Source organism: Sardina pilchardus, chromosome 12, assembly GCF_963854185.1.
Source record: "Sardina pilchardus chromosome 12, fSarPil1.1, whole genome shotgun sequence".
In the NCBI taxonomy this organism is placed as follows: Eukaryota; Metazoa; Chordata; class Actinopteri; order Clupeiformes; family Clupeidae; genus Sardina; species Sardina pilchardus.
Window position 1 is genome coordinate 32,183,462 of NC_085005.1, and position 15,855 is coordinate 32,199,316.

The following is a 15,855-nucleotide window of genomic DNA, read 5'->3' on the forward strand; positions in this document are numbered from 1 at the left end:
CGTCCTCACTGATCTAGATGGAGAATGATGGGGCGGCAACAATGGGATAGTCTAGCCAGTGTTCGCTATAGATCAGTGGGAACGCCCCTCGAGGATCGAGCAGAGTGTTTGAGAGCCACCCCAAGACCGTAGAGCACCTACAGCGGTAATGCCTGCCTCTGCTGTGACGTTGATCCAGCTCAAGCTGACACTCTTGCTGGAACAGACGATTCGGCGACTTTACTGCCCTCTAGCGGTGAAATGTTGTAAAAGCATGCTTGACATCAAGCTAAGCTCGGTGATGCTACTCACTTTATGGTCAGAGCTCGGGGGCTCTATGGAAAAACAAATCTTGCAGGCCAGACAATTCTAATGGAGTTGTTCTAGCTTTGAAGTCATAGCCTAGTTAACTATGTCTGGGACACCCGGCCCAGAGAGACCTCACTATGCGTAGGACTCGTTGTGGCTCCTCTCTCTGGCTGCACCCACCAGAAGTCATTATCCTCACACATAATATGCCATTATAAATGGGCCGTTTGATTTCACCGTAGTCCCAAGCGAGGGGAGACTAAATGGTGAGCTGCTCCAGTGAAAGGCCCGCTGCCTGCCCTCCTATGCGGCTGGAATAGAGGGAGCTGTCCGGGGTGCTGAATCCCTACGCAGTTGCCTCGGCTCGCCTGCGCCGTGGCCCAACCCGCAGCACGAGCGGCTCCGATGCAGCACACACACATGGCCTGCTTTAACACACCCGCTGCTGCACACGTCGCTGAGCCTGCTGTCTCTTCACCAGGAGCTGTGACTCATGCGCACAGCAAAAGGTGTTCCTTCCGTAGCTGTTTCCACTTGAGGTGCGGTACGAAATTGTCCTCATATCTGTCGAAACGAATTAAGCGTGCCAAGCCTGGTGTAGGCTAGTGTGTGCGTGGTTTGTGTAATATCCTGCATCTGCATCATGACGGCTTACGCGCCAGGTGGGTTGTTTTCACTTGTCACTATACACTTAATCACAAATGATGGCCTGTGATCAAGAACACGCTGTGTGAACAACCCTTCTGGAGAATGTCAACTGCCAAACATTCAGCCCAGTGTAGCCTAGATTGATCGGAAAGCTGTTGCGGATGCTCGGTTTAACACGAGTGCAGTTTATGAGTTACTGTAGGCTAGCTCTGGAGACGCTCAGATCTGCCCCCAACAGCACGAGGCAGAGTCGTGTCTTCATGCATGCCCGTGCCTCTGCACATTTGTTTCATCTGAGTATTCTCTTAGATGAGCATGAATAACAAATAGACCTCTCTCTCTCTCACACACACACACACACACACACACACACACACACACACACACGCATGACTGAGGTTGGATAGTGTAGATAGGTGTGTGTGTGTGTGTGTGTGTGTGTGTGTGTGTGTGTTGGGGAGGGGGAGCTCATGCAGAATAAATGGCGCCCTTAAATATTTCTCCCTCTGATAGACTATATAGGCTACAGTGTGTTTATTCGGGGAGGCCCAAGCCCGCCAATGTTTAATGCATTCGGAAAAGTATGTCAACATTGTTCATAACGTCTGCGTAGAATTATAAATACAACGACAATTCCTGCGAGGCAAAAGTCCAATTGTGTTAACTCTCTCTCTCTCTCTCTGTGTGTGTGTGTGTGTGTGTGTGTGTGTGAGTGTGTGTGTGTGTGTGTGTGTGTGTGTGTGTGTGTGTGTGTGTGTGTGTGTGTGTGTGTGTGTGTGTGTGTGTGTGTGTGTGTGTGTGTGTGTGTGTGTGTGTGTGTGTGTGTGTGTGTGTGTGTGTGCGCGCGCGCGCGCGCTAAACACGCGCCTGTGCTTGCAGCACGGGCCCGAACGGACTTGGTACCGGGAGTGCGCTCGGGTGGTCGCGCATTAGCTGCTGCTTTATGGATAATTTATTCAGCCAATTGGTTGTTTCTACTGACAAAGCCAGCGGGGCGAGGGTGCGGTACTTGTTATGCATGTGGTGTCGGTCAGACTTACTGCACCTGCTGCATTTAATGGCCTTATTTATGAAGCCTCTTCATTTGCCAACCGATCGCGCCTCTCACGGCATCCTATAGCCCGAAGACTTTAGCCCTGTTACCCCTGGCTCGCAGTGATCAAGGCTGGGGGGTCTCTTGTTATGTTGTGTCTCGTTAGGCCTATCAGACGCGAAAATGTGTTTGTGTTAGGACTGCTTGTAGGAGGGCAGTTTATTTTAGTGCCAACTAATGTCGAACGCCTCATGGCGATTCACTCTTTTTCCTTCAAATGCATGTTTGCTAGGTGGGCGTGAGATTGTATTCGTTTTGTGCGTAACAGTCGGTGACAGTAACAGTCGGTTTTTTGTCCGTTTCCGATGCAGTCGCAAGCAGAGAGCGTAGATCACATAACCGATGCTATTTTCATGCAGAAATATGTTACCAAGGTAACCGAGAGACGAGGGCTTGCGAGCGTGGATCCCGCGAAGGCGATGCGAGCGAGACAGACGAAAATGCAGCACGGCGATGATTGATTAGGTACTCTGATGAAAAGATGATTGTGTGTCCTCTTACGCCGTTTAAACGCTCTAACTGTCAAATCGCATTGACATCAGAAAAGGTTAGGCTATCATTAACATTTGCATATCAGCATTTCCATTTAGGCAGCTGTGTCGTGTCATAATATTAGTCCCATAACTCAGTAGCCTATTGCAAATCATGAATGGCGTGATTGATAGCTACACGCCGACACCGGCCTATGGTTTCTATTGGATTTCACAGAAATTGTGTCGCCGGCTTGATCAGAGAACATCAAATGAACTGAGTGGAGCCCGAACGCAGGAGTTCAGATAGAAGGCTAACCCTGGCCTAGCTCGTAGGCCTATAGCCTACTGTGATAGTTTGAACAGTGCTTTAGAAGTTCACCTAATGTCGTTATGACTGGATAATATAAAACCTAGCAGAGTGTGAGATAATAATGGCCCTAGCAATGGTTACCTATAGGCTTAAATAAAACCCCTAATGCAGTAAGAAATAGAAAGGCCAAGAGAAAGGTGTCTACTGCCTTTGATGGCTTACTTTCACGACACTCCATGAACACAATAGACGGGGTTTTTTTGTGACACATTATGAAAGTTGTTTATAATTGAAGAGTGAGTGGGTTTCAAATAACTTGCATTAATTGTATGCAGCAGCGCCTGTTCAAATTTGTGAAATGTGCGAAGTTCCCTGCTGGCTCGTCATGTTTACCTCTGTGCGTTTGCAAGAGCAAGCCGTAGGCTCCGAGATTTTGTTTGTCATCCTTGATGCTTTCTAGACTGCGGTTTCTCAGAAAGAGCCGTCTAATCACATATAATATTAAAGTATAGCTAGCTGCACAGCCATTTGGCCCCTTTAATAATGCATCTAGCGGAACTGTTGTGCGCACGTCTCAGGCGGCAGGTCGTTCTTCTAGGCTGCATGTTGGGGATTGATCAATCGAATATTTAGACAGTTTGCGGCACAATTCCCATGATGTCGCAATGACACTTTTAGGCCCAATTATGGAAAAGACATGAACACGCTGCAGTTCGTATTGCTTATGAATAATTCATTAATCTAATTGAAAAAAGATTGGCGAAATATGGTGCTCAAACGCAGCCGCATTAATTTAAACGCAACCTTTCCCTTTGTTTGCTATAATTATGATCTGTCAGGTAAGGAAGTCCCAAGACGAGAAACACTCCGAAAACTATTTATGGTAACAACAAAGTGGATGCAGTGACTAAAATGACAGCAGGCTCCCACGAGCAATAGCCTACTCAGGTGAGGGTCTGCCAGTGAGACGTAAACACAGTGCAGCTGCAACTTTAGATAGCATAATGTCTCAATTTCTGTTTCAAACAGACACCATAGACTTACAGCACAAACGTAGTTTGAAGACAGCTGATTGACAGTGTAAAGCACGCGAAATAGTTATGCGCAACCGTGATGTGAGCCAAGTAGGCTACACACCCTGAGCATCCCGGTGTGGTAAGGTAAACCAACATTAACATTTATCATTTCTTATTCCTGTGCATTTGTTGTTTCTTTCCACTGAATAGTAGCCTTATTCCACGCTTGAAACCCGTCGGGGGATATGTTATGTTAATCAGGCACTCATTCCATCAAGTCTGTGGCCTTCTCCATTAGTAGCCTAAGTAGCAAAATGGCTTATTAAAGGGCTATTGGTGTAGACTAACAAGTCACCACGCTCTGGGAGCCACTGGATTCACGTGTTGTACAGTGTCGTGTGTTTGTGTGCATTGGGATATCGTATCCATTATTAATGGGTCCCTTTCGCCCGCCAGAAGACCGCCACATACCAGGCAAAACAGTTTTTAAGTATTAGGATTTAATGAGGCAGGGAGGAAGAACCACAGATGCATAAATTAATACATCTTTAATCCACACAGCGATCTGGTGCCTCTTTTAGCTAGATCGCTTGTTAAATACTGCATTTTCATGCTGACTGCATATCTCACGAACAGAGAGCCGTCCTTGTCACAGAGGCCAATGAATGAAAGACTTTTCGACAGTTACACCTGACGTGTGTGTGTGTGTGTGTGTGTGTGTTTAGTGTAGGCCTATCTGTGATCTCCTCGGTGTGATGGCTAACCTCTCCAGCTGTGCCACTGAGCCGTGCCGATAAGTCCTTGCGGTCTCTTGTGTTCACGGGCAGCTTGTGTAAGCAGCATCGCGGGGAGGAAGGAGTCTCCCGCGACTTCAGTGGCCTCTTTCATCGCCCGAGCGAGCGCTGCTTTCCTTTGAACCGGCGGAGGAAACCGAGCAGAGCAGAGCGCGGGCACGCGCACGGACCCCTTCCCGCCCCAGTCTCGCGCCGCTCCGCTTCGCTTCGCCTCTGCGCGATGTCTCCGCGGGAAACAAGGATTAACACTTCTAAAAATAATTACCGCGTAAACCTTCACGATGCCGCAGGCTTTTTTCAGAAGATATTCAACATTATTTTCTTGTAATGGAAGCAGACACACAAGAGAGGTGTAGGCCACAAAAATCGTCCTTATAAGATTTCTAAAAGGAGCATTTTCAAATAGAAGTGTTCTGGCAGGGTCTCTGGTAGGCTAATTGGTAATGGTTTGTTATCCTCGTGTCTATTTCCGGAGGGGTGGGGGGGTGTTATGGTAGGCAGCGTTAGCATCCTGCATCATTTATGAGCACGAAAGAGGACAGCCGCAGTGTTATACACCAAAAGAAAAGAATGAACATCATTTGTTGCTTTTTATGGTAACTTTATTGTATGCTGGTATAAATTACACATAGGATCAGCAAATGATGTCATCCTTCCCAGTCCTAGTTTGACCGCATGTAGTCTGTTTCTAGTTGGCTGGTTATGTGTCCAAACAACAGACGGTTATCATAAAAATCCCTATAATAAAATGACACTTAGCTTACAAAATGACATTTATCTCCTGGTATACTTGTTGTTATACAAAAGCCATTGGCCGTTGGGACCCAAATGAAATCACATTGATTATACTGTCAAATATGTCAGGTTTATTGATGTGGAGTAAACCTTGAAAGAGCTGTGTTTGTGTTTTGACAATTTTGTGCCTGGTAGTAAACTATCCGTCGTCATCCACTTGTGATAGGCCTATATCTGCTCTCCAAAACGGAAACCTAGTTTGACATGATACACATGAGCACGTAATGTGGGCTAATGCAATTACTGCAATACAGCATCAACACAAATGGAGATTTTTTTTGTGTGCTTTACACGGTTTAAACATATTTGTACAGGAAAATGGAGTATGTCTTCATACAAATTGATGCGTATTAATACAATTTCTTCCAATATTATAAAGGAAAGAATCGTCATTGATATTGTGTGCTTTTTTTTTTCTTTTCCTTTTAAAAATCCTTAATCGTGTTCCTTTGATGCCTCCATCGGACTCCATTGGGAGCAGGCTGGTCCGTAAGGTCAGGTCTGCACACCTGTAGTTCTGGACAGGTACGCACACCTGTAGTTCTGGTCAGGTACGCACACCTGTAGTTCTGGTGAGATATGCACACCTGTAGTTCTGGACAGGTACGCACACCTGTAGTTCTGGAGGCTCTCACTGCAGCTGACGCAGGTCATGATTGGGGGTACCAGAGTCTGAGGGGGGGGGGGGGGGGGGGGCAAGAACCTGCGTTCAGAACCTCCACCTCATGTGCTTGAGCCGCCACGGAAGTATCACGTCCAAATCCTCCACGAAAAAAAAAACAACCAACCAACCAAACAAACGACCCCTACGGGCGAAACGAGGAGGGGGGGGCGGAGCGCGGGGGAGGGGGCGGCAGCGTCCTCCATCATAGAGTACTTTCCAGCAGCCACTCCGATTTGGAGAGGCCGTCCCTGGCCCCCAGCAGCTGCTCCGTGCTGTTGATGTGGGGCAGGTCCCCGCTCATGGACAGGCTCCTCTTGGAGCGCAGGCTGCCCCCTGGTGGCTGGGGCGAGTGCGGCAGCGTGACGTAGCGAGGGCTGCCGCCCAGGCCGGCGCGGCAGGCGTCCACGTTCAGGGAGTGTCTGCGGCTGATGCGCACGCAGCCCGCCGGCAGCGTCTGGTAGCTCAGCAGCGCCTCGTGTGGACGCCGGGGCACGCGCACCATGGTGGAGCAGAGCCGCAGCGCCGGGCGGGAGGGGTGAGCGAGCGAGAGCGGCAGCGGGCGCAGCCCCGCAGAGTTGTTCCTGTTGCTGTTGTCCAGCTCCACGTCCAGCTGGACGTCCGGCTGACGCACGCCGGCGGTGGTGGCGGAGGAAGAGGAGGATGAGGAAGAGGAGGACGGCGTGGGCTTGGGGGCGGGGCCGCGATGGGCACGCGCGGGGCTCGGAGACGCCGGGTGCCAGCTGTGGCTGGCGGCGGACGAGGTGACCGTGCAGTCGGGCAGCGGCGGCTTGGAGGGACGGCGCGGAGGGACGACGGTGGCGGCGGTCAGCGCGGGCAAGGTGGCGGTGGCCGGTTCCGGCTGCGGGGAAACCTTCCGGCACTTTCCGTCGCGGTCCTGCCCCAGCATCTGCTTGGAGACGGACTTGATGAGGGCGCAGCCCAGCTGCTCGTGGCGCGAGGGCGAGCGGAGGTCGCGGAGGTCGCGGAGGTCGCGGAGGTCGCGCAGGTCGCCCATCTCCAGCGCCTTGTCCTCGCCGGGCTGCTGGCAGACGCGGTAGCGCACGATGAGGAAGACGATGAAGGACAGCACGGACGCCACGATCACGCCGCCGATGATCACCACGATGGTGCCGCCCAGGAACTGCGACTGCATGAAGTGGCAGCGCAGGTGCTGCGGGTCGGTGGCGAAGTGGACGCAGCCCAGCACGCGCGTGGCGGTCAGCGCGGTCACCGCGTCGTCGTAGATGGCCAGCACGCACAGGTCGTACGCCGTGCCCGCAGCCAAGTTGTTCACCAGGATGTGCTTACTGGTGGGAGGGATCATCCTGACGAGAGAGAGAGAGAGAGGGGGCGGATCAATACGATGTACACACACACACACACACACACGTACACACACCAGGATGTGCTTACTGGTGGGAGGGATCATCCTGAGGAGAGAGAGAGAGGGGGCAGATCAATACGATGTACACACACACATGTACACACACACACACACACGTACACACACCAGGATGTGCTTACTGGTGGGAGGGATCATCCTGAGGAGAGAGAGAGAGAGGGGCGGATCAATACGATGTACACACGTACACACACACACACACATGTACACACACACACTCACGCTCACTCGCTCAGTGGTGTTTTAAGCCCCCAATGTCGTGATCTACAGTAGGCAGCGCTAACAGCATTGACTAAGAGGCACCTAACTGAGCCCTAACCCTACTGCCTTCCAGCCAGCACTGCCTTGAAGACAGCGTTTGGACCTTGAAACACCAAGAAACTATACACACACACACACACACACACACGTACACACACACACTCACACGCTCGCTCACTGGTGTTTTAAGCCCCTAGTGTCGTGATCTAGGCAGCGCTAACAGCATTGACTAAGAGGCACCTAACTGAGCTCTAACCCTACTGCCTTCCAGCCAGCACTGCCTTGAAGACAACTTTTGGAGCTTAAAACACCAAGAAACTACACACACACACACACACACACACACACACACACACACACACACACACACACACACACACACACACACACACACACACACACACACACACACACACACACACACACACACACACACACACACACACACACACACACACACACACACACACACACACACACACACACACACACACACACACACACACACAGGTTTTATGCCTGTGCTCTGTATGGTCCTACCCCCACATATTCTATAGTATCCTACGAGGTTCAAGTGCAATGCTTTCACTTTGCTTTTCACTCTCATTCTGTTCAAAGGCAATACAGATATTTCACTCAGCTCACCACACACACACACACACACACTTCCTGCAGAAATAAATACTCCTCCACACACAAACATGCATTCAGAAGGACAGAAAAATGAGTAGAAATCCACAAAGTGTTACACACATACACACACACACACACACACACACACACACACTTCCTGCAGAAATAAATACTCCTCCACACACAAACATGCATTTAGAAGTGCAGAAAGATGAGCAGAAATACACACACACACACACACACACACACACACACACAGAGACAATATCCCATCCCACGCCACTGATGTTCATGGCCACAAATAGACGCTTGAGAAGGGAGTGTTGCTTACAGGTCACACCACCCTCACCCTCAATACGGCTGGACAAACGCCAGGACCATCGCTGAGCTCAAGGCCGTGCTCAGTCTTGCCAAAGCCCCAGTTTTCATCCTCCCCACCCCTCTCCTTCTACACGGTGAGAGTTGGCACCTCCTCCCCACCCCTCTCCCTCTCCTTCTAGCCGTGGTGTACTGGTTAGCGCATCGGGCTTGTAACCGGAGGGTTGCCGGTTCGACCCCCGACCAGTCCACCACGGCTGAAGTGCCCTTGAGCAAGGCACCTAACCCCTCACTGCTCCCCGAGCGCCGCTGGTTGGGCAGGCAGCTCACTGCTCTGGGTTGTGTGATTCACCTCACTGTGTGTTCACTGTGTGCTGTGTGTTCACTAATTCGGTTAAATTGGGTTAAATGCAGAGAACTGAATTTCCCTCACGGGATCAAAAAAGTATATATTCTATTCTATTCTATTCTACACGGAGAGAGTTGGCACCTCCTCCCCACCCCTCTCCTTCTACACGGTGAGAGTTGGCACCTCCTCCCCACCCCTCTCCTTCTACACGGTGAGAGTTGGCACCTCCTCCTCACCCCTCTCCTACTACACGGTGAGAGTTGGCACCTCCTCCCCACCCCTCTCCTTCTACACGGTGAGAGTTGGTATCTCCTCCCCACCCCTCTCCTTCCACACGGTGAGAGTTGGCACCTCCTCCCCACCCCTCTCCTTCTACACGGTGAGAGTTGGTATCTCCTCCCCACCCCTCTCCTTCCACACGGTGAGAGTTGGCACCTCCTCCCCACCCCTCTCCTTCTACACGGTGAGAGTTGGCACCTCCTCCCCACCCCTCTCCTTCTATACGGAGAGAGTTGGCACCTCCTCCCCACCCCTCTCCTTCTACACGGTGAGAGTTGGCACCTCCTCCCCACCCCTCTCCTTCTACACGGTGAGAGTTGGCACCTCCTCCCCACCCCTCTCCTTCTACACGGTGAGAGTTGGCACCTCCTCCCCACCCCTCTCCTTCTACATGGTGAGAGTTGGCACCTCCTCCCCACCCCTCTTCGTCGCCTACGGAGGGCACATCTGGATGTACAGAGTGGCTGTTTCCTGCACCGACAGCGCACCATGCTGCCTGGGTCTCCTAAGTGTCTGTTGTTTACACAGATGCTTCTGTGGATCGGCGTGTGCAAACACACACACACTCACCCAGGCGGCATGCAGAGAGCTTACCGGGGGTGCGATGTTGTTCCCTTTACAGCAACATCACAGGCGAAGCCCAACAACATCACTCTCATGTTTGCACAGATGAAAAGACTCTCCGCTCATCACAGCCAACATGTTTTATTTACTCTTTCATCTAAAGGGACAGAGCCGCAGTGTTCTGAAGAACTCAGGAGCTTCTGCTGTAGCTACCATCTACAGAATCACCCTCAGGAACCCAACAGGAGCTTCTGCTGTAGCTATAGCTACCATCTATTCTACAGAATGACCCTCAGGAACCCAACAGGAGTGTTACGGCTGGCTCTAGCCATAACATAAAATGGAGGCAGACAACAGAATTAAGGTTAACCGAAAAGTATTTTATTTAAAGTAGTCAAAGATAATAAATATATGTAGTCAAATGTCTAGGGGAAAGAAAGATAAGTTAAGTGTATGTGTGCGATGCCTATGTCAGTAATAAGAAAGTAAGTAAGTATATGCTAAAGAGAAAGTATATGCTAAAGAGTATATGCTAAAGAGAAAGTATATCCTAAAGAGAAAATCAGTAGTGTGAGAGAATATGCCTTAATGGCACCCAGTGCCCATAATGAAAGATAGTGCCCAACAGGAAGTGTGTAGAAACCCCTTAAATATGCAGCCACACCTTCATCAGGTGTGTGCAATATGTAATTAAGACGACCAGGTCTGCACTGCCCGTGCACTGACTGCACAGAGCCTGATTGGGGCACAGGGGGTCGTAACACCTCCCTTCCAAAAAGAAGGTTCCCAATAGGAAACCTGATACAGAACATAAACAAAGACATCCTGTGATCCCAACTAGTCAACCCCGCTTCAAGATCCCCACATCCTGGGCCCTAGGACATAGAGAAAAGGGAGAGACATGAAAAATACAAAGATCAAATAAATAGAAGATAACTACAAATCCCACAAATATCCCATCCCACATGGTGAACTAGCCGTGGAATAAAAGCTAGAACAATGAGCACAAAGAAACAACAAAGATGGTCACATTGAAAATGATCAGAGTATGAAGTGATAAACACCTCCCTTCCAAAAGAATCAGGCCATGGTTCTCTAACCACGCTCTGTGAGATCACTCGATGGGCAGAGTGATCACAATGACCACCAATGGCCAACAGTGTGGTGCAGTCTACAACTGCATTGGTGTATCTATAATGTACACATCCTGTGCTATTGAGCAGCATACATGGGGAGCTACCCCTGTTGCAAACAAGCCCAACTGAATCACAGGTACTCACCAGTCCCCGTTTGGTAGCAGAGACATGGCTGGCATCTTTAATGGGCGGTACCATCCCACTAACACCACCATATTCTGTGAAGATGTAATCAGGGTCAACAAGGGAAAGGGAGAGGTGAGGCTCCGCAAAGCCAACATTAGACAGAACACCATTGGAGAAACTACTATCGGACACTTCCGAACACAACTTAGAGCTCTCAAGCTCCACACATTCTGCTGGTACAGCAAGGACACTTCCTGCTTTAGGCTCATCAACAAGCAGAACAGAACAGTCAAATACAGAACACACACCCTTAACCAGACCCACAGATGAATCAGCCAAGCCAGTCGGCTCCATGCACTCGATCATAGCAGTAGCAGGCTGAGTGACATCTGCTGGATCTTTGCTGGAATTTAGCTCAGCAGCAGACGGGTCTGCGCACACAGGTGGTTCCACCATCTCATGGTCTATCACCATCTCAGGTACAGACTCTAAAATAGGCAGAGACAATGCAGAGCTTTTCCTTACCACCTCTCCAGCCAAATCATTTCCCAAAATAAATGAGACACCAGGCACTAGTAGCTTCGGCCACACGGCCACCACCACACTACCAGTGACTATGTCAGAAGATAAGTAAACCTGGTGTAATGGTACTTTAATAGTGGCTCCCTCTATCCCTCGGAGTAGAACACAAGCTCCTGTTGCAGTCTTGTCAGACAAGGGCAAAACATCAGCTAGTAAAATGGATTGTGCTGCCCCTGTATCTCGAAGGATGCGGATAGGCGCACTGCACTCCTGACCCAATAGGGACACGTCACCGTCTGTGATGAAAGGTGCATAGCCTAACAGAACACTGTTCTCACATACTGGAGATGAAACACCACTAACAGAGTGAATGGAGTCTTCATTCTGATCACAATTATTAGCTCTACCAGGCACGGCCAATCCCACAGACTTGGTTGCCTTATGCTTGTTAAGAAGTGCTGAACAGTCTGCCACTTTATGTCCAGCCTTCCTGCAATAAAAGCAAATGATCTCTCTAGTGACAGGGCCACGACTGGAACAAGCAGAGGATGAGGAGTATTGGGAGTCTGAGTCTCTAGACCCACGCCTAAGTCTATTCCTTGGCAGGTTGCTCTGTTGAACTCGGTCATTACTCCATCGCCAGTCATAAGACTTATGTGTGAGATGGTACTCATCAGCTAAGACGGCCGCAGTCTCCAACTTTTGCACCCTCTGTTCATTCAGGTAGACCACTATTGCTGGAGGAAGACAATTTTTAAACTCCTCTAAAAGGATTAGCTGTGTTAAGTCTTCGTGTGTCTCAGCCTCCTGAGATGCACACCACCTTTCAAAGGTTCTCTCTTTATTCCTAGAGAACTCCACATAAGTCTCCTGATGTGATTTCTTTAAATACCTGAAACGTTGTCTATACGCTTCAGGGACCAGTTGATATGCATGCAAGATTGTCCTTTTAACAACATCATACTGGCTACACTGCTCAATGCTTAGTGCAGTAAAAACATCTTGTGCCTTCCCAGTTAACACACTTTGAAGAAGCAGAGGCCACATCTCCTTAGGCCACTTCATAGTAATGGCAACCTTTTCAAAGTGGGTGAAATATTTGTCCACGTCCTTCTCTACGAAGGGTGGAACGAGTCGGAAATTACGAGCCACATCGAATTTTGGCACAACATACTCTGGGGCTGGATCTATAGGGTTAATATGAGGTGCTGCAGGGAGAGGAGACTCAGGTCTTCTACCAGCTATTTCGAGCTCTAACTTCTTGAGCGTGAAGTCGCGCTGTTCACGTTCTTGCTCACGCTCACGTTCGCGTTCGCGCTCACGTTCTTCACGTGCCAGCTTCCGTTCTTGTTCGCGTTCTTCACGCTCTATTCTCACCAGTTCGATTTGCTGCTCTAGCTTACGAAACTCAATCTCCTTCTCTATCTCCTTTTCCTTAATTGCTCGAACCTCTCTGTCAGCCCTAAGTTTTTCAAGGTCCAGCTCTAACTGCTTTTGTTGCAGAACCATGGCTTGTTTCTCCTCACTCACTTTTGTTACAATATCACCAGGGATAGTTTCAATAGGTTTTGCGCCAAACACACCTTTAGTTGTTAACTGGTTCTTAATGGCTAAAAATAAAGTTTCTTTAATATGTTTCTCCTGAGAAGTTATTATTAATTCATAATGCTCAGACAGCTGCCATAACTGGTCCTTGGTCAAACCTACTAGCAACTCTTCTGAAGGATTAGTTAAAAACTCCTCTAGAAACGTAGCCATGACCACTGTAAAAAGTAGGAAAGTTGTAATTAAATACGGCACAAGACAAACAACCAAAGCGCACCACTAGAGGCTATCGTGACCTATAAAATAGGCTACGTCGAAAATGGAAACCAAGCCTCCTGGTAATATATAAAATCAGATCAGAAATAGGCAACTATCAAAAACAAACGGCATAAATGTATCGCTCCTCACACAACACAAACACTCCCCTTATGAGGATTACTGCAAGCAAATCAATGATGGCAGATAGGCACGACAACAAAAAACGTAGGCCTACTCAAATTCAACCAAAGTTGCTTTAACCCAGAACATCCTAAATGCTATACAGAAATCGCTTGGTAATCATGCAACCCTCACTAGGCTACTGTTATCTCAACGAGTGTAGCAAATTACTAAAGAATGACGTGACAACTTGCCCCGTGCAAGCCGCATAAACAAGTCATTCAGAACTTCACCGGCACCCACTAGCGCTGGCTGAAGATCTCGCTTACGAACTCTCGCAAGCAGCTACACACAGGTAACCGTTCGTATCCTAACAAAACTTTAGGCTACCGGTATACAATGACTAAGGATAGTCTAACACACTCAGACAATCACTTGTGCTTGCCATTCACAAGTCATCAAACAATTAGCCAATCACAAAACGAACGCTACCGCACTAGATAAGACTATATAAAAAAAAAACTGACAAACTTACCAAAGCACGCACACAGACAAAGAGCACTCCACATTAATCCAGGTGAAAATCCGTCGACCAATCGCCAGTATTTTGCTGAATTTGCTATTAAACAGTCCTCCGGTTTCCTGAATACCATTCCCAACTACCTCCACCTGACTAGTCTTCAGGAGCCTGCCGGCCTCGGGGCGACTGATTAACGCGTGAACCTCGTCACAATTATGATGAACAAATTGTGCGAGAAGCGTGCCCCCAACAGGAACTCTAGATTCCCGACCAGGATTACCCCTAAAATTAAATAAACATATGAAAAGACAAAACAAAAAACAGTGCACCGTTGGAAGGGCTGAGCCCAGCTGGAGCACTCTACCTATAACCGGAGTCTGATAATTAACTCAATTGAATTTTCGGAAATGTGCTCACCTGGATTACTGGGAGCAGTCTAGGTCCAATCTCACAAACTATTGTTCCGGACGAGAACCCCAAATATGTTACGGCTGGCTCTAGCCATAACATAAAATGGAGGCAGACAACAGAATTAAGGTTAACCGAAAAGTATTTTATTTAAAGTAGTCAAAGATAATAAATATATGTAGTCAAATGTCTAGGGGAAAGAAAGATAAGTTAAGTGTATGTGTGCGATGCCTATGTCAGTAATAAGAAAGTAAGTAAGTATATGCTAAAGAGAAAGTATATGCTAAAGAGTATATGCTAAAGAGAAAGTATATCCTAAAGAGAAAATCAGTAGTGTGAGAGAATATGCCTTAATGGCACCCAGTGCCCATAATGAAAGATAGTGCCCAACAGGAAGTGTGTAGAAACCCCTTAAATATGCAGCCACACCTTCATCAGGTGTGTGCAATATGTAATTAAGACGACCAGGTCTGCACTGCCCGTGCACTGACTGCACAGAGCCTGATTGGGGCACAGGGGGTCGTAACAAGGAGCTTCTGCTGTAGCTACCGTCTACAGAACGACCCTCAGGAACCCAACAGGAGCTTCTGCTGTAGCTACCGTCTACAGAATCACCCTCAGGAACCCAACAGGAGCTTCTGCTGTAGCTATAGCTACCATCTATTCTACAGAATGACCCTCAGGAACCCAACAGGAGCTTCTGCTGTAGCTACCATCTACAGAACGACCCTCAGGAACCCAACAGGAGCTTCTGCTGTAGCTACCATCTACAGAATGACAGTGCAGTGCACCCAGTACAGTGCTGAGTGTGGGGAGGGATCTGAGTGAGCGGAGGGATCCCAGTGCAGTGCTGAGTGTGTGTGTGTGTGTGTGTGTGTGTGAGTGTGCGGAGGGATCCCAGTGCAGTGCTGAGTGTGTGTGTGTGTGTGTGTGTGTGTGTGAGTGTGCGGAGGGATCCCAGTGCAGTGCTGAGTGTGTGTGTGTGTGTGTGTGTGTGAGTGTGCGGAGGGATCCCAGTACAGTGCTGTGTGTGTGTGTGGATCCCAGTGCAGTGCTGAGTGTGTGTGTGGATCCCAGTGCAGTGCTGAGTGTGTGTATGTGTGCATGTGTGTGTGTGTGTGTGAGTGTGCGGAGGGATCCCAGCGCAGTGCTGCGCCTCCACATGCAGAAGAAGCGGTGAGAGCGACGGCTCTCCGTCAGAACTCTGACCTCCTGTTTACAAACACTCAGGATGAGTCAGCGCCAGCCGAGCGGCCCAACTCAACTCACACTCCTGACTGCAGCAGAACACACACACACACACACGCACGCACGCACGCACACACACACACAC

General features: G+C 49.1%; 1 protein-coding gene across 1 annotated transcript in view; it reads right to left on the bottom strand.

Moving 5' to 3' along the window:
* Positions 1–6,106: 6,106 nt before the first annotated feature.
* Positions 6,107–15,855, bottom strand: part of lrfn5b (leucine rich repeat and fibronectin type III domain containing 5b) — a 34,743-nt gene continuing 24,994 nt past the window's right edge. The window contains exon 4 of the mRNA XM_062551421.1: positions 6,107–7,406. Coding sequence (XP_062407405.1) covers positions 6,284–7,406 — 1,123 coding nt within the window. The 3' untranslated portion in view covers positions 6,107–6,283. The remainder of the gene's footprint in view (positions 7,407–15,855) is intronic.